At 37.2% G+C, this 21,991-nt stretch overlaps 1 protein-coding gene across 2 annotated transcripts in view; it reads left to right on the plus strand.

Annotated features, from left to right (window-relative positions):
• Positions 1-20,064, plus strand: part of LOC306874429 (centlein-like) — a 105,612-nt gene extending 85,548 nt beyond the window's left edge. Inside the window, exons 19-26 of one of the 2 annotated variants that reach the window (XM_079424470.1) lie at positions 1,442-1,594; positions 3,936-4,033; positions 5,802-5,928; positions 6,153-6,290; positions 6,617-6,802; positions 10,434-10,604; positions 11,002-11,076; positions 19,433-20,064. In XM_079424470.1, the coding sequence (XP_079280596.1) occupies positions 1,442-1,594; positions 3,936-4,033; positions 5,802-5,928; positions 6,153-6,290; positions 6,617-6,802; positions 10,434-10,604; positions 11,002-11,076; positions 19,433-19,543 (1,059 nt within the window). In that variant the 3' untranslated portion in view covers positions 19,544-20,064. The remainder of the gene's footprint in view (positions 1-1,441; positions 1,595-3,935; positions 4,034-5,801; positions 5,929-6,152; positions 6,291-6,616; positions 6,803-10,433; positions 10,605-11,001; positions 11,077-19,432) is intronic. The other variant, XM_079424471.1, reaches the window with a different exon arrangement.
• The last annotated feature ends 1,927 nt before the right edge of the window (positions 20,065-21,991 follow it).

The raw sequence follows: 21,991 nt of genomic DNA on the forward strand, positions 1-21,991 counted from the left end.
TCTGTAGAAGCCGTCTACTCAAGCATTCTCACACAAAAAATTCTAACAAAGGATTCTTGGGGTCCATGTACAATTTGAGAGAAAGAAACACTTTTTTAGGACTTTTATGTGTTAACTTCTTATATAAATTAATTAAATGTGTAGCATAATTGTTTTTAACACATTTATGTTGTATTACTATTATAGCTATCAATTCATTGTGTGTAACACAATTAATATAATTGTTTTTGTTGTTGTTGTGACAGCCCTAGCTTAATCATTCAGAAATAATCTTTTTTTTATTCTAAATGTTTATACAGCTTACTTAATTTTCTTCAGTTAATATTTACATAATTATTTTTGACATTAGTCAATTACAAAGAATTTATAATGAATTTGTAAAATAATTATAAATATACTGTATGTGTGTGTGTGTGTGTGTGTGTGTGTGTATATATATATATATATATATATATATATATATATATATATATATATATATTATTTGTTTTTTTACACCTTTTTAAATTTATACCTTTTTATCTTTGGAAGTGAGTCTTATCATATAAGGTATTATCATATCTTCGGGGCCTTGGCATCAAACAATTTGAAAACCTGTGCTTTATAGGACAGCTTATGGGACCAGAGGATGTGTTAGTATGTAGACAAAAAGCCACATGATCCTCCAGTGCAGGGTAATTTATTAAACCCTCAGATTACTGGAAACACCATCAATGCCTCTCAGTGTGTCTTTCATTAGCACTAACCTAAAAAAAAAGAGAAAGAAAAAAAAGAAAGAGAATGCTCTATTAAAAGGTCAGAAACCAGATATCAGCAGTTGCATGTTTGAGATGTTCCACAAGAAACTGTGTTTGTGTGTGTGTGTGCGTGCGTGCATGCGTGTGTGTGTGGACATTTTCCTCCGATTTGCCCCACATTGTATGCTGGGTGCAGTAAGAAATCATTATGTTTGGACAGAGGGTGAAGTATCGCATCTGAGTGTTGTTATAAACTCTGTGGTTTTATTCCCCAAACAGGGCTTTGTGTTATTCACTTAGTTCTATGCAGTAACTGTGTATGTTAGTGAGTGAGTGAACAATTAGTCCTAGTGCTCAGCTTTCAGCTCTACACAGTGCTGATAAACTCCCAGAGTGCACTGGGATGAGCCGACAATGGCTCTATTAAAGCTGACAATCAACAGAAAAACGGAGGAATCTGCCACCTCATTAGCATAAAGCTTTAATCGGATTTGGGGCTTTAATCACAAACTGCTTCGTAGTCTTGTACCTAAAAAAATGTTCCTTAATCATAAAATTCACCAGAAAATGTTTAATCAGACTTTTGCCTATTTGTCATGCAGCTCGCTTAATTGATACTTATCTGGTCCTTCGTTACGCAGCTGTTGTAAGAGCTCCTAAATGTGGATTTGTTTATTCGTTGTTTGTGTGTTGGTGGTGAGCAGAAGCAGGCGTGCGAGCTGGCTGGTCTGGAACAGCAGAAGGCGTCTCTGCAGATGGAGTTAGAGCAGTGGAGACGAATACGGCAGCAAACGGCAATGAACCCCACTGCTGAAGACCTGCAGGCCCAAGTCAAACAGCTCACTCACCGACTGAAGGTCTCTTACAATTATTTTCATTTCAATAGGTTCAGTTTATGTATTTGATTGATAGATTAAAACAGTAACCTGTATGGGAAGATTAGCATCAGTATATTAGCATCATGACACAGATTTATGAAATCACTGTTTTTGGAAGTGTCTTCTTTGTAAAGACCTAAACTAAATGGATCTTTTCGGTTTGTATAGCTTTTTTTGTATGTATTATTTACGTTTGCATTTACTTATTTAGCAGTCACTTTTATCCAACGCAATTTATGAGAAACATAACAAGCTATTCATCACAGGCCAACAATATTTGTTTATTAGAATGTAAAAATTGAAAACAAGGTATATATATTATAATATAAAATAATAAAATACAATGTAATATAAATAAGGAATAACGGGCTGTTGAATTATTGACAAATAATGCACAACTTGAGGTAATAATGCGGCCGTGACATGCAGCGGAGTGGCCGGTACACCTCGGGTGGTTATTATTTTTCAATAATTCATCTGTCTTCAAATATTTAAGAATGTTAAATAATTTTATTATTTGTTTATGCATCCTCTAACTGACTATAGTAAGATGAGAAAATTAACCCGTTGTTGATATTTTATATAAAAATATGAAAAATATTATTAACTAAAGACATGGTTAATATTAAATTTATACTCTCTTACGTTATCCCAGCACTTTCTGCTTTAGCTTTATAAAGTGTAGTAGTACAGGTACGTATTTGCTAAAGCAATATCTAATTGCATTTAGACACCTCTTTAGTTAAAAGTAATCGTAGGTCTGCTATAATATGGTTTAACTCTTCTGTTAAATAGAAGTGATAGATAGATAGATAGATAGATAGATAGATAGATAGATAGATAGATAGATAGATAGATAGATAGATAGATAGATAGATAGATAGATAGATAGATAGATAGATAGATAGATAGATAGATAGAAAGTTTATATTATTTATACACTATTTATTGATAAATGAAGACATGCATGGATTTGATGGCCAGAACAAACAAACAAAACAGCTGAAACTTGAAACAAAGTTCAAACATGCATTGAAATGTTAAGTTTGACTTTCTCCATTTGAAGTTTGTTTTTTCTTCTTTTCTTTTTCTCCCTATAAACAAGATTTTGGTCTATAATATCAGCAAATTGAAATATGGGGTCTGGCACTGCTCTTTATATTTTTGTGTTGGTCTCAATGGTAGTGTCATGTTCAAGAGACAGGAGAGTGTGTGTGGGTGTGTGTTATATGCAGTCAGGATGTGTGCTACAAAAACGAGTCCTCCATTCCTTTCAACTAAAGACAAGGTGTACATACAAATATCCATCATTCACATGATCACAGGCATCCCACCAACTCAGTTTTCAGTGTGCCTCTTAGCTTGACACACATTCACAGAGGTTGAACAAATCTGCCACTAAATAGATCAAAACCCAGCATAATAAATAATGCTATAAATGATAAATATATAAATATACAGTGCTACAATGCATAATATAAGATTTAGTGACAAATAAGGATGTCTGTGATGATGAAAAAGAGAATTGAAGAAAAAATCTACTTCAGAATGCAATTGTCATTGTATTTCTGTTCTTTTCTATTGTTAAAAATGTTTAAACCATTTTCTACAAAATTTGAATTAATGGCTCTAAACAAATGGAGTATAACCATTAAGTAAATACATTTTTTTCTTACTTTGATATATGACTGTGTGCACGTCGTAATCATTTAATTTAAAAAAATTAACTTATTTTAGCTTATTTTGCTTTTTGTGTTTGTTTGCAAATTATGAATTACGAATTTCCATGTTACTCCATTTGACCAACCTTGCCTTTTCATGAAAAGGTCAGCATATCTAATGTATTCTAATTCCAAAAAAATCAAATACTGACCATGGTGTACAGTCATGAGGTTTTACAGCGGGGACAGAATTACCATTTCATTAATGTATTCCTTTCTAAGAAATAATAATAAAATATATATCAAACTGTACATAATTGAACTTTTTTTAAGAAATATCAATGAAAGATTTTACTTTATTACAATATCCTGACCTTTACATCACCTAAACATTTATTTACTTTAAGCCTTACAAAAATACACATATAATTGCACATACTTTTTTAATTACCTCATAGATCTGAATAAAAAATGAACGTCACAATCACATCATTGACCATATGCCCATACACAGGACATATGTAGATGTGTATATTTCTGTGAAGCAGATGTGAAACAGCATCCTCATTAAGCATCCCGATGGCTCAATATTCATAAATGAGTCCTGCACGATGGGATATCAGATGATAGGATAAATGTGTGACTCTTTCTCTCCACAGAATGCCAGCAGTGAGATGAGCAAACACACTGCTGCTAACAAGAGCCTGAGGGCTCAGTTAGATGAAAGAGATCAGACACTGAAGGAACTGCACAAGAGGTAAATGCTCTCTATCCCCTCTCTTGACTGCCTCTCTTTCCTTCTTAGTCTTGAGGTATTCTCACTTCTTCACCCTCTATTTCTCTTTCTTGTGTTCTGGGTCACATTTGCAGTGTCTGATTCCACCATGTGGCAGACTTCAACACCATTCGTAGAGTTTCAAAACCATGAAGCTGGCTGTGTATAGAGATACATAATAGCAGACAGAAAGAGACAGTGACAGGAGCTATAATTTCCTTCCCATGTAGTTATGCACTATCGTCATAAGATGTCTTGCCCTGGGCACCAAGTCTGACAGTCTGTTGTGTTAACTGGTTGCCTTCTCCTTGTACTTTTTACTTACTTCCTTTCTTTCTTTCCGCATCACTCATTTCGAGCTATCTCAGTGGGATAAAAAATGGCTGTTATAATAAATAAAACATTTAGTGAGGTTTTGCTTGAAACAAATGCAAAAAATCTGCCATTTAAGGCAAATACCATATTTTTTTGCTATTTTTCCTCTCAAGAAAAAATGTATCATGTTTGAAGTACGTTAACATCCCTACTGGAAAACCAAGATATGGATTGAGAATAGCTTTTTCTTCCCCAAGATCTACTTGCTTAGAAGTGTGTGAATGCCACATGGTGTGTCCGCAGACACGTAAAACTCCGGGGTTTCACGCCGGTCTGTGACAACATGTGAAATCACAGATGAGGAGTCCCTGTGAGCAGAAGCCGCCTTACGCCACGCAGCTTGTTTAAATGAAATACATGTCTAGACGCTGTAAAAAATACATCTGCTGCACTGCCTTCAAAAAAAGTGAATTTCAAAGCGTGCTGCCATGTCCTGAGTCAATATCCGGCGCAGAGGTCTCTGCCTTATTCATAAAGGCCTGCCTTTCATGTGCCGCCTGTTGTCTTTCCATATCATAAATGTATTCATCTCCTTTGTTTTCTACTGCAAACTGCGCATCCATGATCTATGAAAGCACTTACAACTGTATTAGCATCCAAAATGCATTCTGAATTAGCAGTATAGCACCTCAACACCAACGAGACAAAGCGGAGAGCGCGAAGGAAAGCGTTCAAACGATTTAGCAAGCCAAGCATCCGTAGAAGGAGCTGTTTTGAGGCTCACGCCAGTCATCAGTATCACCATCCTGCTATTCTTTTTGGGCGAGCTTACCCCTAAAATAAATGTTATAGATCTAATTGCCATTTGCTCTCTTGAGCTTTGGGAAAGATGGAGTGAAGTGGGGGAGGATGAGTGAAGCGTGGCTGTAAGTCAACAGGAGAAACGCTTCGTCCACTCTACAGCGGGGTCAATATGGGTTTTCTCATTAATGGCTGTTGGGTAACCTGACTCCATTTCCCCAGGCCACCCGGTCTTATTTAATTTAATGTCACTCCAATAAGAAGCTCTCACATTTATTCAGTGCATTTGCTTCAGGCACTCTCTCTCTCTGGAATTTGAGGATATTTATTTAAAAAGGACCTTTACTCATCATTACAGCAGCTCTGGTCAAGGAGGCAGTCCATAAAACAGCCCTCAAATGTTAACATATTCCAACACTTTTATATGTCAGAGATGTGTAGACGTTTAAACTATTTAGGAGGAATCTGGTTACAATACTGCTGGCATTTTATTTGTTTTCTCTCTGTTTAATTATTAATTTCCATTTGTTAATTTTTAAAGTGAGCGTGTCCACATAAACAAAAAAAGAAATCCTTTCTTGAAAAAACAAAACTAAAAAACCACTGATGTTTATGTGCATATGTTTGCGTACAGGATTGGTGTTTTAGAGAGGGATGTGACGATGAAAAGGCAGCTGGTGGAGGATCTCAGGTGCAGACTAAAGATTTGCCAGGACTCCGAGAGGAGCCATAGAGCAGTGACTGAAGACTTGGAGAAGAAAGTAGGTCCTGCTCGAAACAACAGATACTGTACTAGCCATGGCAACAGCCTTGGAGCAACCTGGAATTAATTATTCTCTCCTCCGTTATTGATTGTGTCACTCATCCAGAATCTGAACTTCCTAGGCTTCCACATTTCATTGTCTGTTTAAAAATATAGAAGTAATTGAATTTTCGGTATCAGCGACCCCACTCTTATTTAATAACAATTGCTTTTCTTTTTTAGATGAAATCTCTCACTGATGAGTCAACTAACTGGAAAGCCCTTGTCGACTCTCTAAAGAGAAGATTAACAGTTGCCACTGCAGAAAAAAAACAGCATGAGACAACCAGCCAAAAATTCAAAGAAGAGCTTCAGAAAAAGGTTCAAGAGTATCTATTCATCACTCAATAATTTTGAATGTTTTGTATCCTGGTGCTTATCCTGCGTTGTAGGTTTCTTTCTTTTTTTCTTTCTTTCTTTATTCACATAATTACCATCGGTCTCATTTGATTTTTAGCCCCAATGCCATTCTTTTCATTTCATCTTCTGCTATTGATCTGTGGGTTTATTGTTATTTTACTAGATATCTATTATATACATCTGTTTCTATTCGTAATGTAATGTCCTAATTCATGAAATAATTGTTAGAAGTAATTTTAAGTGTGTTTATTTTGATGGGATTTCTGCTTTGTGCTTATACATCCCAGGAGAAGAGAGTGGCCGTCCTCCAGGCGCGCATAAGCGAGCGCGATCAGACGATGGCTGAGCTGGAGCAGACTGCGTCTAAACAGATGCATGGCTTGGCCGAGCAGAGCTCTCAGGCTCTGGAAACACTGCAGAGAAAACTCACCCTCGCCGAGTCCCAGCTGCACCAGTTCCACACATTCATTGAGGTATCTAAACATTCAGTTTGTCTTCGTTTTAGTTTTAGACCGTTTACACTTGGTGATCATTTAAGTCTTGATCAATCAAATCAGCTGATACATGATTTTACTCCTGGAAGTAACGCATCTCAAATACTTTATCTCCTGTGATCACTTGTGATTGAATCAAAAAGTATCAAAAAGTCAGTATTTGTGGCCAAATAGATCATATAGGTCAGAGGATGATGAAGAGGAAAGAAGGGGAAAAAATAAAGTAAAGAAAATTAATCTAAGCAAAAATTAGATTTTAAAGAATTTGAAAATTAGATTTTTTTTTCCACATTACTGCATGTTGATATCAGGCATTCTGAAGAAATATATGCTTTGCATATTTTTTTACATTACCAGTTTTTTTTAAAACTGCATGTAACCAGTAAAATTGTTTTAAAATGGTGGTTGATTGACAGGTGAGTAGGTGGCTCTTGTTGTGCTGATGCAGTCAGGACAGACTAGCGTTTACATTACAAATGCAACGAGGTCATTTGCATTTTTTTACCTATTGAATGTGGTTTCAGCGATTAGATCACAGCACATTTATTTACCACTCTCTGCTTGTGAGCAGATCACCTGAAACAGAATGTGTAAACGGGGTGTTAGATGCAAGGTATGATCAATACGCAGGCCCTAGAGGAAAAAAAAATATGGATTCGATTCTAAAATCCCTTTGCAAAAATCTGTCGTCAAAAGCCAGCATGTTTTTGTAGCCTGTGGTTTCATATAGTCAACAAAGTTAACCTGTAGCTGATTCCTGCTAGTGTGTTAATGATGGTCCCTGCAGACAGCCCAACTCTCTGGCCTACATCCCCCTGTCATGGATTGATGAGCTTTGAACATGCCATTCTGTCAGGAAGCTTCAAGAGGGATCTTTTGGGATGATTATAATGCCATTTGGGGATCCACCGAAGAGCTTTGTTTGAATTATGCAAATGTATGTGGCCATGAGTAATTGATAGCATGCGGTGTATTATAGTGCAGGTGCAACAGGAATGATTTCATGCATTTAAACTGGTGGAATAGTTCAAATTGCATTAAATGCTTGTTGCAGTAATAAAGACATCTTTAAGACAGCGTGCTAGATTAGTATAACATGAAGTCATTAAGACACCTCATTAGTACAGCCCTATCCAGCGTTTACTTGTGTTGCTGGTAAACATTTACTTTCCCCATTCAAGTGGTGTTGAGAGTGAAAAATGCCAAATGTCACATAAGATTGAAGATAAAGTCTAATTTATTTTGTCAGTAATTTCCTCAGTAGTTTATCTTCTAATACAATCCAGCGCGGTTTAATGCAGGTAAGTCATTTAAAGAGGAATTTTTCTCCTCCGCTCCTCTAATCCTTCTCCTCTACAAGAGAACTGCTAAATTGGCCCTGTGGCTAGGGTGATTGTGGGTAAGAACCCTTCTCCTCTTGGCCCCCATCACACTATCCTGCAGCTCGGCTGGCTCTCGAGAAGCGGCCAGGGGAGCTGTGCAGAGTATGTGATAAATTCACTTAATCTCTTTCCGGATTTTTCTACGCGCTGGGTTTAGGTCAATTGAATCTACCCTTTGACTAGTGACAGTGAATATCTATTAAGCTTTAAATAAAGTCATATGCTCTTTTGACAGTTTGTTGATGAGCTGGGCATCCCTCTAGAGAATTTTGAATGTTGCAGGTTTAATAATGTTTATGTAGTGTATGTAAATGAAAAGCAAAAGGGAAGTGAAAGTTCACATTGACCAATTTATCTAAATTTTACAGGAATTTTCTAACGTTGTGGACCTCTTTCAATTTTCACTCTGCTTATTGCTGCATAATATATGCATTGACATGGCATTTGTAGAACAGTTTTCAGACTCGAGACAGACGTATTGTGTTTACCCCCGTTCACAGGATTTCAGGAGAAAATGCAATTTATATTGAATTATTAAGTGTATAACTTAATGACATGACGTTCTTTTTTGTAATCTGTTGAATTGACATAATGAACATATTATTAATTTCTGAATTAAAATTTATTTTAATGTTTTGCAGGATAAAAAAAAAGTGACAAAATAAATGATGAAATTCTTATCGGAGAATATAGATTTTTTTTTTGCCCCAGACTATCTGATTTTTGGATGGCTATATTTAATATTTGGTCTAAGGCATATTGTAAGAAAATGCCAGAAGAAGGTGTTGTCATGTCCAAAAAAATGTCAGGACTCTCATGGTTTTTTAATGTCTTTTGGCAGAGAAGAATACTACTTAACTAGAAATTAAAGCAAACCCCCACCAGTTCCACTGTGGAATGTAATGCTGTTTTTGAAATTTGAGAAAATACCATATTAACTAAAACATACCTTGGAATCAAACACAATGAATTTCTATTTTGAAAAGGGTGCAATTTTATTTTGTATTATTCATTCTGGGTGGAGAGTGGATAAAAGAAACTTGTAAAAGCACATTTTGTGCAATGTACATTTTTAGTTCTTCCTGCAATAATTTTTTTCCAAAAAAAATATGCAGTAAAGAAACTTTGTTAAAATATAAGAGAAAAGAAAAACTGAAAATGAACACCCTCTTGACTGTATGTGAAGGTCAATGAGTCTCTTAAAATAGCTTTTTTTTTTTTTTTCTTGGAAGCAAACTGCACATTTACGCTCCATTGCAGTATGTTAAGTCACTTCTGCTTTGAAGTACACCTAATACCCTTCCCCAGTCCCAAATGAACATAAATATTGTTTTTAGAGTTCACAACTGATAGAGACATCTGCAAGTTAAATTGCTTTAGTTTTTAATGGCATCACTGCACATTCCCAGTGTGTGAACAACAGGACGCAAGACTAGCCTTTATGTAATCCAATAGCATCCCCTGAAATATAATGAAGATCCATTTGAAGTATTTATGATGAAGGCTTTATGAAACAAATAATGGTGGTGGGGAGATGTGGGAAATGGAGCATGCCCCAAAGAACTGTGCTCTGATCAACAGTGTGTGATTGCTCTCACTTATACTTCTGTGAGTTAACCGGGACCATGCAGGAATCATACACACGCAGACTGTCCATTCCAAGGTCAGGTTTTCACAAGGCTTATGGGGAATGATACAAGAGATTATTGCTGCGATCAATAAGCTGAAAATGAAACAAAGGGGAGCTCACTTTATTGACTTTCTCATGTACAGTGGCAGCTTTAACATTTAACATATTTAGCAACAACTTTTTTCAACCATTTAGCTCGGCCCACAACGGGCGCAACAAAGAATAAGATCCAAAGTTCCCCACCGCCATTTTAAGAACCTCTTGTCTCCCCATTATTTACACTCTTCTGAGAATGTCTCAAAAAATATGTGCCACACAAAAAAATTCTAATAAAGCATAGTGTGTTTTTTTAAGAGCTTGGTATCTCTGTGCAATTCCTTTCTAAATCAACACGAGCACCTTCGAAATTTTAGTGCGTCTTGTATCAAAAGTCAAGGAGCATTCGGCTCTTCATTCAGGCCGCTCTCAATTCAACAAAAGCATCCCTAACATTGAGTTCTTGATCACACCACGTTCATTATACCTTTAGCCACTCTAGATTGTACTATAACAGAAAATGTTTATGCTTATGTTTTTTTTTTCTATTTTTATTGATAAGACACTGGCTAATCGGTTGGCACAGGATGTGCAGGATATTAAAGCCCGTTTGAGGAGGAAGAAAAAGAGTGAAAGAGAAGGAAACACAATGTCTAAATGCTCACTAGTGAAAGCAGCGTCTATCCTCAACATGACAGAAACAGACCTGGTGAACATGCTGGACACAGATGAGGTCAGTATTGTGGGAAACCAAACTTACTGTATAGCTACAGAATAACATGGGAATTACAAATGGAAACATAAATAAGACTCAGTTCTCAAATAAACACTCAAGTTGCATTATCCTTATTATTATTGCCAACCAAACATTTGTTTGGCATAATTTGTACATGTGAATATTCTGATTATATCTGCCAAAATTGTACGCATGGGTGTTCAATGTACATTATTTTTATTTTATTTTATTTTGTTATTTATTTATTTTTTCATAATTTCCACATGTATAAGCTGAAGCACTCTTGGGGTCATCCAATGGCACCATGGCACTCTCACACACCCACACAAAAGAAGTTTAAGTATTCTCTTCATGGCTTTTAACAGCATTTCCGGCCATGTTTTGTGATTTGCAGTGTGAGGAGGCGTTTGTGGGTCGTGGGCCAGACACCGATTGGGCTGAACATGTACAACACATCCTTCAGCAGCAGGTTTGATTTAATCAGCAATTATTTTTTTTATTTTTTTTTTCAGTATTCACATTTTTTCAGTATTCATAATTTTGTTAATGTTGTGCTTTTAGTGTAATTGACCTTTTTTAAACAAATCCTGCAGATATTAAAATGTACATATTAATATTTTATGGCCCTTTCACACCGTGAAAAAGTGAAAGAAAACGCAGATGAATGGTCTATACACTGGTCTATATTTGTCAGGCTGAACAGAAAGCAAAATCATGGTACAATAGATGGTGCGATGTGTACGCATTTTTCAGCAGAAGAACAGAAGCACGAGAAGCTCAGGACTATAATTTCAACAATAATCAAAAAACAAATGTAACAGATGTAATGTTTAGCTAAAATAAATAATTTTCCATGTGGAATTTAATTATGAAAGGTCAGCAGTAAAAGCGTTGGTCTATAAATGATGTCTAAATTTGTATTATGAAAGGTATCATATAGTTATTAAAGATTTGCGTAATTTGTTTTGATTCATTTTAATAAATACTCAAAATATAGAATATACAATTCTAAAAACAAATTGGCGAGTGAGAAGAATGTTGCATAAATTTACCTCTGTCCCATTTCTTATATACAGTGCAAATATATAAGAATGTATTGTGCAAATAAATAGTTCACACTCAGAACTGTAAGCATTAACTACGATACAAATCATTAATTACTTAAAATTATTTTAATCTTTTCTTAGATTTTATTAAAAAGGTAATTCATGCAAAGTCAACAAATAAAAGTAATTAATTGTGGGTAAATGTAAATATGTGCAAAAATCTAGACAAAAGAATATTGATGGGGGGACTGAACTTTTGAGTAATATTTCATTCAAACCATTGGCTAGTTGTAGGTTATGCGTGCGGTGTAAAGCGAACTGTAAACATTTTATTTAGATACATTTTCAGGCTTAGGCTTAACGTGTGGAGTGTGAAGGCTGCTGCTCCATTGTCCAGTTTTTTTTAGTGCATGAGCACCACCAAATGTTCTGATATGTGTATCTGCAGCAGCTCCAAAGACATTACCCAGAGTTCAAATCTTTCTGATCGATGTGCTTCATCGCAAGTGAAAAAAAAAATCAACACACTCAACAAAGAAAACAAAAACTTAGCTCCCGGTGTGAAAGGCTCAATAAGAAACCATTGTTTCCAAATTCAAAATCTTGTTCACGCCGAATATTCATGTTATTCATATTAAGATTGACTGAATTAGCTCAAGAGTTACTCCAAATTCCAAACTTTAGCGTATTTTCACATGCAGTGTTTATTTGTTATGAATAAAATTAAATCTCTTAGCAGTAATATCTAGGAGATCATTAAAGTATTTATGATTTCTCCTCCGTGTGTGTGTGTGTGTGTGTGTGTCTGTTTGGCTGTCAGCCTGAAACGTGCATCTAGTATGATTCACAGGCTCTGACGTGTCACTACATTGCTAGTGGCTTTGGCCTTTGACCTCTGTGACCTGTTTATACCCGGTCTGCATATCTCTGCCTCTCGCCGCTGGACACTTTAGAGGACTCTGAAGACTGCCATCAGGCAGCTCAGTCTCTCTCTCTCCTTCTTTTTCTCTCTCTCTTTCTCTTGCTTCCTCTGCTGGGCTGTGAGACCCCGAAGCATCTTGTTAGTGGTGGGCCAAGTATTGATCTGGCAGGTCTGTCGATGCAGGGAGATTGAGCCAAGCTCCACTAGAGACTCTCCACCAGCAGGCTGCTATTGACACACTCGCATACATACACATACACACAAACAGAGCAGCGGCCCGCAGGAGACTCTTCACAGGCAAGCTGCTATCGACGTTTTCTCGACTCGGCCGACACAACTGCTCGCTGTATGACAAGGCTGAGACCAGCCTGAGTCCCCAGAGAGGTGCGCTGACACCGACATGGTGACCCGCGAGTTAGTTTTTCTTTTCTTTCAACATGCTCATCCTGTTTTTTTACACCCTCCGTCTCCTAACGCGCTCCACAGGGAGGGTGGCTCTTCCTCTGGCTAGTGATCAAGCGAGTTTATTGGCAGGTGAGCTTTTTTATGTTCTCTTTTTGGGGGGAAGGAAGAAACAGACCACTAGGTCAATGTTGCAATTTGTTTATGTTGTACTTGCATGTTTTGATCACATCCCAAGCTCATTGGAAAAACACGCCTGTGGCGGCATTGCTGCAAATTAATATTACATTTTGTGTTGCACATTTCATGACATTTTTTTGAAGTAAAATGTCCAGAAAAGGGGCACTAAAATGTTCCGTTTTTTGTTTGTGGCAGCATTTGGTTTATGTTGATACTCGTACGAATCAGTTCAGAAAAGAAATCCCTGGTAAGTGACAATAAAAGGTTAATCACCTTTGCAAAAAACAAAACCAGAGGTGGGTAGAGTACTCAAAAACTGTACTCAAGTAAAAGTACTTCTAGAAATATTTACTCAAGTAAAAGTAATAGTCTGAATAGTTACTTGAGTAAGAGTAAAAAAGTATTGGATAAAAAAACGACTCAAGTAGTTAGTTACTAGTTACTTTGGATCATATACTCTATATCTATAGTCTATTTTTATTTAGATATATAGATAAAATTGATGTAATGTGTGTGTGTGTACTGCCGTTCAAAAGATTTTTATTTATTATTTTTTTTTATGTAATTTCTTTCAGTGATCCAAATCTGAATTTTCATCAGCCTTTACGCCAGTCTTCAGTGTCACATAATCCTTCAGAAATCATTCCAATATGTAAATTTATCAATGATGTTCTTTTAGCTTTCTATTCATCAAATAATCCTGAACAAAATGTCACAGGTTCCAAAAAATATTAAGCAGCAAAACTGTTTCCAACACTGGTATTAATCAATATATTAGAATGATTTCTGAAGGATCATATGATTCTGAAAACTGGAGTAACAGCTGATGAAAATGAATATATGTCTGTATGTATACCTCTGACCTCTGACACGGAGAAGAGTGAAAACATGACCGGCTACCGAACATCTGAACATAACGAAACACAAGCACATTGACGGATCCTCTTCCGTGTGTTCTGCAAAATGTACAAATGTAGCCTATATTTCTGCGAGCGTAAATATTGTGAAAATATCAATATTAATTGTGTCTAGGCAATGGTATTCCTCCTGGAACAGGTCGCGTGCCGCTGCGCTCAACGCTCTTGATGTTTTTAAACCGATTCACTGGTTTGCCAACTGGTTTGATCAAGCCTTTTAAACAGAATTGACTCAAAAGAATGAATCATTCGCGAATGGGCATCTCTCATTGCCCAGAGAAAAGTAGACGGCGCGTTTGGAAAAATTTAATCATTTTTAACTTGTATTGCATTAAGATTAAGTAACGAGAGGAGCATCGCCTACAGTAACGAAGTAAAAGTACCGTTTTTTCACTAAAAATGTACTTGAGTAAGAGTAAAAGTACCCATCTTTAAATATACTCTAAAAGTATGTTACCCAAAAAATTGACTCAAGTAAATGTAACGAAGTAAATGTAACTCGTTACTACCCACCTCTGCTCAAAACGCATTTTAGCTTGCTTCCACAGGTCTTTGAGCCCTTTTATTGTGACAAGTTTCATGGGAGTCCTACCCGAGCATTCCTCGTTGATAGTGTAATTCTGTACCAGGTGAGCTACCGAGCAAGTTTACCATTGTGTGATGCAAATGGAAAAATTTAGGTTTCAATTTATTTATTGCTTTACACCTTTACGCCTATGATAATAGCAATTTGAGATCATAGTATTGCATACTATAGCATAGTATTGTGCTAAGAACTGCACAAAAATAAGCATTTATTAATTGATAATCTGCCCTGTTATCACAACTTGTGTGAAAATGAATAAAAATTGCTGGTCTTTTAATGCCCTCTCGTGTTCATTTCATACATACAGGTACATTCTGGTAATTTGGAGTAAAAATTTAGGTAGAGGCATATTTTTCCAGTGAGCCTAGGTTGTTTGATCTTTATACGATACTGCAAAGCCACTGGTGTATGGGAAGTTCCATGGGCGTTATGTGTCAGTACTACGGCCGTTTTTGTGGAAAATCAGGATTGGTAATATGGGGGTTTGTGTGTGTGTGTGTGATACCTAAGCGAGGTCTTTTCTCTCGCCTGTCAGTCTCTGTGTATAGCGTGAGCTGTCACTGTCAGCCACTAATGGCGGAACTACTGTGACGACTTCCTATTACTGCTGTGGCCCTGTCAATACCACAGCCATCACTCCAGTGCCACATGTCAACGTAACAAGCTCATGCATGTCAGAATAATGTTGGGACTCAGTGAGCGCATTTTGAAGAGGTGCCTTTCACTCTCATGTCATTTTATCTGCCTGTCTGAGTCGTGCAGGAAAGGAAATCACACAAAAGCTTACGGGCTGTTGCTTCTGATCTGTTGCCTTTGCCACAGAGTATTTCCGCTTTGCTAGCCTCAGATAACATTAATGAACATATCTCTCTCTCTCTCTTTGGATATCTCGCTTTTTATTTCCCCTTTTCTTGCCACAACGTGCTCCAAGCACCTCTAAACTCATTCCCTTCTCTCTTAATGAGACAACAACACTTCCTCACTTGAGGGTCACAACCTGGGAATAACATCACCAACCTATAAGCATTTAGTCCACAGTGCTCCCTGCGGCTTAACGTGTCAGGCCGTGAATAACCCATCCTATGCTGAGTGTCCACCCGCAAACCCTCATCTAGCCCAGGGACCCCCTTCGCCCAGTAGCAGTAGACATTTAATTGCTTGCGTTTATTTGTGGATTCCTAATTATTGACTAGAGGTAAATTATAACACCACAGCCTTTATGAAGAGATGGAAATGACTGTTAGAGCTAATGAACTGAGCCACCCTGCCTCTAGTCATTTATCAACCACATTCATCTCGGCCCGACAGCACAGAGTCATTTCAGAAGTCGTGGCCCCCTCCATTCTGGTATTACTTCATGACCAGCAGAATTTGGATTGTAATGCTGTAATTCCGGCTGTAATATTTCTGTTCTGTTAGGCTTACACTGAGATTTTCCACATTTTTTGACATATATGGGGGTGATTAGTTTTTAGGGGGCAAAATGTAAACCAGCTACATGCTGAAGGAATGTGGCACTATATAAACTTAATTTAATTGCTGCGGCAATTAAAGCAGTGACTGGAATTGGCAGAGCTGCAGCCCACAGTAATCTTTGTGTCAGCTTCTTTTTTTTTTTCTTTTAATATTGGAGCCAATACTTAACATCTTATTTCCATTGCACAGATTTTCAAGCCCCCATCATTTAAACATTTTTTTTTAATTCTTTAATTTGTTCAGCAAAATAATTTAGAAAATATAAACATGTGGTAACTTGACTACACCTCCTATATGATGAATATTTTTAATATCTGAATTAATATTGAGGGGGGGGGGCATCAGTGTTATTTTAGTATTTATAGACTTTTATAGTATTTTTAATGTGTTGTATTAGTTTTTCTGTTTTCATTTTTATTCATTTTGTCGTGCTCTTGTCATTTTTTAATTTTTAATTTAATTTATTTTGTTATATATATGTACAGTATATATTTCTTAATAGTTTTAATTTAATTTTCATTTCAGTTTTTCATCTAGTATTTACGTTTGGGTCTTTATTTCTATTACTGAATTTGATTTTAATAGGTTTTTTTTTTTGCTTTAGTTCTAGATTTAACTAGGGCCAAAAAAAAAAAATAATAATAATAATAAATGTTGGGGTGATTCAGGTGTCCTTATATCATAATGAATTAAAAAGCCTCATTAAAAGAATGAAATATTACAAACTACCATATTGAGCAGAAAAGAATAAGTCATGTTAATGCAGGTAGTATTGTGGGTCGACTTCCCAAAAAACTGATATACACCATTGATTAATTCAAGATATTTGTAAATACATAAATTTAAAATATATATATTTTAAACCATAAAATGTATACTTTTTATTGTATGATTAAACTACATGACAATTTTTAGAGTCATTCAGAGTCATTTTCTTTTTCAAACCTATTTGAAACCAACAATTCAATACAAAGAGTACAGATCTAATAGCTTTTAAACTGGAGATTGTGGAACCTCTTGTTCACTATTGACCAGTACGACATCATTCTCCTTCCACGTAATGACCGTCACTCCATATGCATTCATCAGTACTAGTGATGTCAAGCACCAGTGAACCTAACATGACAGCATCGTCAACAGACCACTCTGCTCTGAGCGTGATGCTATTGTTTGATCCTCATTCTGCTCCCTCCCCTCCATCAGTTCCTAATGAGAGAGAAAGGGAACAAAGACTTGGGGAGTGCTCCATATTTATTCTACAGTGTATTTAGGTCAGATCTACCAGCTCAGGTTGTATAGACCTGACGATGTAAGAAACAACATTTAAAAAAAGGAGTTTTAATTACAAGTATCTGTAGCCCCAAGTGTCCAATTCCCTTTCATATTGGTCTCCAGTGGTTTGAAAAGGAGAATGGGAAGAGAGGCATTGCAGGGTGGGTAATTACTGGCACAGAAGAATAGATTGGTGCTACGCTTGATTTTCTTACCTGATCTCTTGTTTTCCCACATGTGACACATTCATTATCTTCTAATCAAATGCAGACTTTAGTAGGTCTTGGGTGTTTTGGTTGTTGTTTTTATTTTTTTGTTATTCCCACGTTCAATCATTTTGATTTCAAATTAATTTTGCGAAGATCAAAGATCAGAAAGCTTTATATTCTTCCGTGATCATAGAACGCCATGCTTTTTTTAATCATTATTTAATCATCCGCACTTCATGGTGGCCTAGATGGGGGAGAATTCATCAAGATGCATGGAAGTGGCTTCAGAAGAGCTGTTTGCCAACAGATTTGAGCATTTCTTCGGCACAGGAAGCAACAGTGCTTTACAGATATTTGACTCAAAATGCAGCGTCACTGCGTGGATTTCTCAAAACAGCTTTCACGCAAATCTCCTCTTGGCTCACGCATAAATTGGCCTCACGAAAGCTTCTCTTACGGCTGATTACAAAAGGGCCTGATCAGTCCATTTAGAGAGAGTATCCGTGGGTGTGTGTGTGTGTGTGTCTTAGCGGGATGAAGCTGAGAGTATTGTGACTGGGCCTGTAGCTTCGCCCCAGGCACCTTCACACTCTATGAAACCAGCGTCACTTAATTGGACTATAAAACACCTTCATATTGTTGCAGGGTTTTTTTCCCCCCACTTCTCCTCAGGCCAGGCCAGTCGATTCCGAATCAACTCCTGGAATTGAAAACGCAGGCCAAAAGAGAGCTTTGTTGAATAGTGAACAGCTCACCAGGGCTGTCCAAAGGGAGGAGATTACCTGCTAAAGCAGCTGTTACATGATAATGACGGAGTCTGCTGTCCCTGCGGGCCTGTTTGAGCGAGCACAGCCAAGATGTGACTTAGGCCTCCCAGGCTTGCGTGGCATCAGATGCTGTAGCATTTCTGCGTTGTGCAATAAAATGGCACATTTTTAAGAGTAATTAAATAATATTACATTCCTGTGCCATAACCCCTGCAGCCATTTCCTCTGTAGTTGAAGTTTAGCACCGCTCAAGCGGGCTTTTGATGAAGTCAGCACGGAGACCGGCTTCTACTCCAGTCTACCTGCCCCAGGAGAAAACACGGCTCCCTCTCTCCCTAATGAGACGCACACTTTTCTCCTTCCGACTTTTTTTCCTCTTCATTTGCGATGCATCTCTGTTGCACTTGCGTTTACACGTCTCTCTTTTCAGCCTGACACACAGGCTTCTGCCGGAGTTAACACCATTTATTTTTCTGTGCGAAGTCGCTCAATGAAGAATATAAAAAATGCATGTTACTGTATGTCTTTTAGAAAAGTTTAATTCAATATTTATGGATGATGCAAGCCTTTGATCCCCAATGCTAATTACCACAGAGTACTTGAGAAGGTTTCAGGGGGGAAGAAGAAAGCGAAGTCAGAGTAAAGGTTAGTGCAGCCTCCGTGCTTGGCTTTAGCACAGAGCAGACACAGACGCAGCGGGTTTAGCATCCCTTCCTCGTTCCTTGCATTGCTAGGAGCGGTAGCAGGCCGTGAGTGGCGTGGCAGCAAATCAGACCTCAGAACAATCCCATTTACTGTTTGAGGAAATGTGTTCGGCTGGTTTTTCACAAAATAAGAAAAGCCTTCGTGACCTGTTCCTTGAATTTGTTCCTTGTCATTATTAATCAGAGTGAAGTTTTGAGTTTCATCACAGGTTAGAGTCGTCATCAAAGCCAAAGACACCCCGGAGAAGCTGTCTGGTGTCAAAAAAGGCAAAGGAAAAAAGCCTCTCTCTTCTTTTTGACAGCTTTTCTTTTCTTTGCCCCTCTCTCTCTCTCTCTCTCCCTAGATCCCCTCTGCAGGCCTGCTGATGGACGCCATGCTGGTGAAGATGAAGGAGGGCAAAGTGCTGACAGAGGAACTGGCTGCACTTACAGCTGCAGTCAGCAAAAATGCCTGACCGGAGGAAAAAAAAAAGACTGAAAGGGAGCAAGAGACTGTAATACTTCTGTAAGATGGAGTGTGCCCTGCATGGCAGCGGAAGCCCCTTATCTACACAGTACTCCACCCGTTTTCTGCTCTTACCCTCTTGTAGCCCTGTTCCTCACACAACAAACTCTTGGGAAAAATGATACAACTTAAAATGCCTTTTAAAGAAAAAACATTGATTGGTTGGCAGATGAAGAGATGCAGTGCTTTCATTTGAATTTTACAGATCACAGAAACTACTTTTTGAAATTGAGTACCAAATGTTGGGGAGATTACTATTTCTTTATTTGATCTAGTGTTTTACTTGTATGTAAATGATTGCGCAATTGATTTTTTTTTTTTGCACATTAAGAATATTTTAAACACATTAGCATGTCAGTGTAAATTCACACCACTATGTTTATGTGGCCTCAGAAAACGTCAATCAAAATCAAGGCTCAAGATTTTGCAGGAGTATCATATTTAAATAAATTCTTGGTATTATTTGTTTTTAGCTCATTTGTTTTTGTATGCATCCTTGTCTTCGATTATCAATAATATTGCACAATTTTAAATAATATATAAACTTGATGTAGATGGTGTATATTATTTAGAAGTTATGTTTCGTGACTGAATGAGTTGTGGATCAACCATTTGAATTTCTCAATAGTAACTAAGGACAGTTTATGAGAATGCGTTTAATGCAGAGATTTCTATGAACTAAAATTGTGAATGGAGGTTGCATTCATTTGGTTGTAGCAATATGTTCATCACCGTAATTGAGACCTGACCATTTTTCTGTATTTTAGTAATTACTATTCAGTTCACATTTGAACACTGCATTTATTTGTAGATGGAGATAAGGTGTAAAATACATACACTGTATAAACAGTTTAATGGTGCCTTAGAGGTAGTGTCAACACCATTATAAATACATTTCAGTTGCACCAATAACGATGTGTAATTCATGTTTTTTTTATAATTCAGAATCAGAATGAACTTTATTGGCCAAGTATGTTTACACATACAAGGAATTTGTTATAGTGACAGAAGCTCCACAGTGCAACAGAAAGACAGTAACAGGACAGGACACAGGTAATGAAACAAAATAACAGGAAATAGCCAATAACCAATGTACAAAGCAGCAAAAAAAAAATACACAATATATAATATAGGCGACTATGTATGTAAATGATTGCGCAATTGATTTTTTATTTTTTTAAAAAGATTTATATATATATTCATATATATATATATATAAATCTTAAGACACATTCTTATGTCTGTTTTGATTAAAAATCTGTCAAATTTGTGTGTTAAGAAACCATCCTTATATTTTAGATGATATATAATTTCACTTTCTCCATTGTTTTTCACTCTTTTCCCCTTTGCATACAATTAGAAACCTTGTAAAGCCATCCGTTCAAAAATTAACCATAAGAATTCTACGTTTTATCTAATCAGTTTTATGCTAATGATGTCGTTTGCATTTATCTTTTTGTAATGAAGGATTAGCTCAAGACTGTCCTAAGCATCTCAGGGACCAATTTATCTGCCACCCTGGATCAGGGGGCCCTTGTGGTTAATTACCATTCGTTAATGTAGTTTGGATGCTTTCTTCTTCGAATACTCGAGAGCATGCTATTGTAAATATTTGTCCCATATAAATGTGCTTGTTTCTAGTCACTGTCCTCAAGCATAATGTGTCTAATGACAAACATTAATAACTTACAGCTGGGGAAACTACAGAGAGGACCGGCGTGTGCAGGAATAGCTGCGCGCAAATTAGCACCAACTTGATGTCTCCTGCCTTAATGCATACTGCATAGTCAACATGTTTGCATACCCGCTCCATCCGCCTGCCGCAGCCGCTATTTCTGTGACATTCAAATGCACAGAGCTCCCTGAGGTTTAATTAACATGGCCTTCCTCAGCCACCCACTGAAAATGAAAACATAAAGAAACATTCAAACCCGCATCTAAAATCCAAACTTTTTTTTGTCATTTGTCTTTGAAAGAAAGACTGAAACCTTTCCCTCTCAGTCTCATCGCCGTGTCTTCTTGTGAACGTCTCATTAAGAAATGCACCTTAGGGGACCGACTGATCAGGACTTCTAAATGCTAAGATTTTCCCTTTCCTCCGTCCCTTTGATCCTGTTATCATTTTATCTCTCTCTCACATTCATTCGCTCATTTTTTTTTTCCTTCACCCTTAATCTCTCCTTTTCTTGTTTTTGATAGTCTTGGCAGGTTCCTCCGAGAGTGGGGGTTCACCTCCAGCTGTGGGTAGCTGGGTGCCACAGGGGCTGTTGGGAGTGATGATGAGGGGCTGCTGGAGCCTCAACCCATGAACCTCCCCCTTCCCCTTTTCCAAAATCAATAACGGAGACTACTGAGGTCTCCTGCAGCATTACTGGAACAGGTCCATCACAGGTCATAC

The sequence above is a fragment of the Barbus barbus genome (assembly GCF_936440315.1).
Source record: "Barbus barbus genome assembly, chromosome: 8".
In the NCBI taxonomy this organism is placed as follows: domain Eukaryota; kingdom Metazoa; phylum Chordata; class Actinopteri; order Cypriniformes; family Cyprinidae; genus Barbus; species Barbus barbus.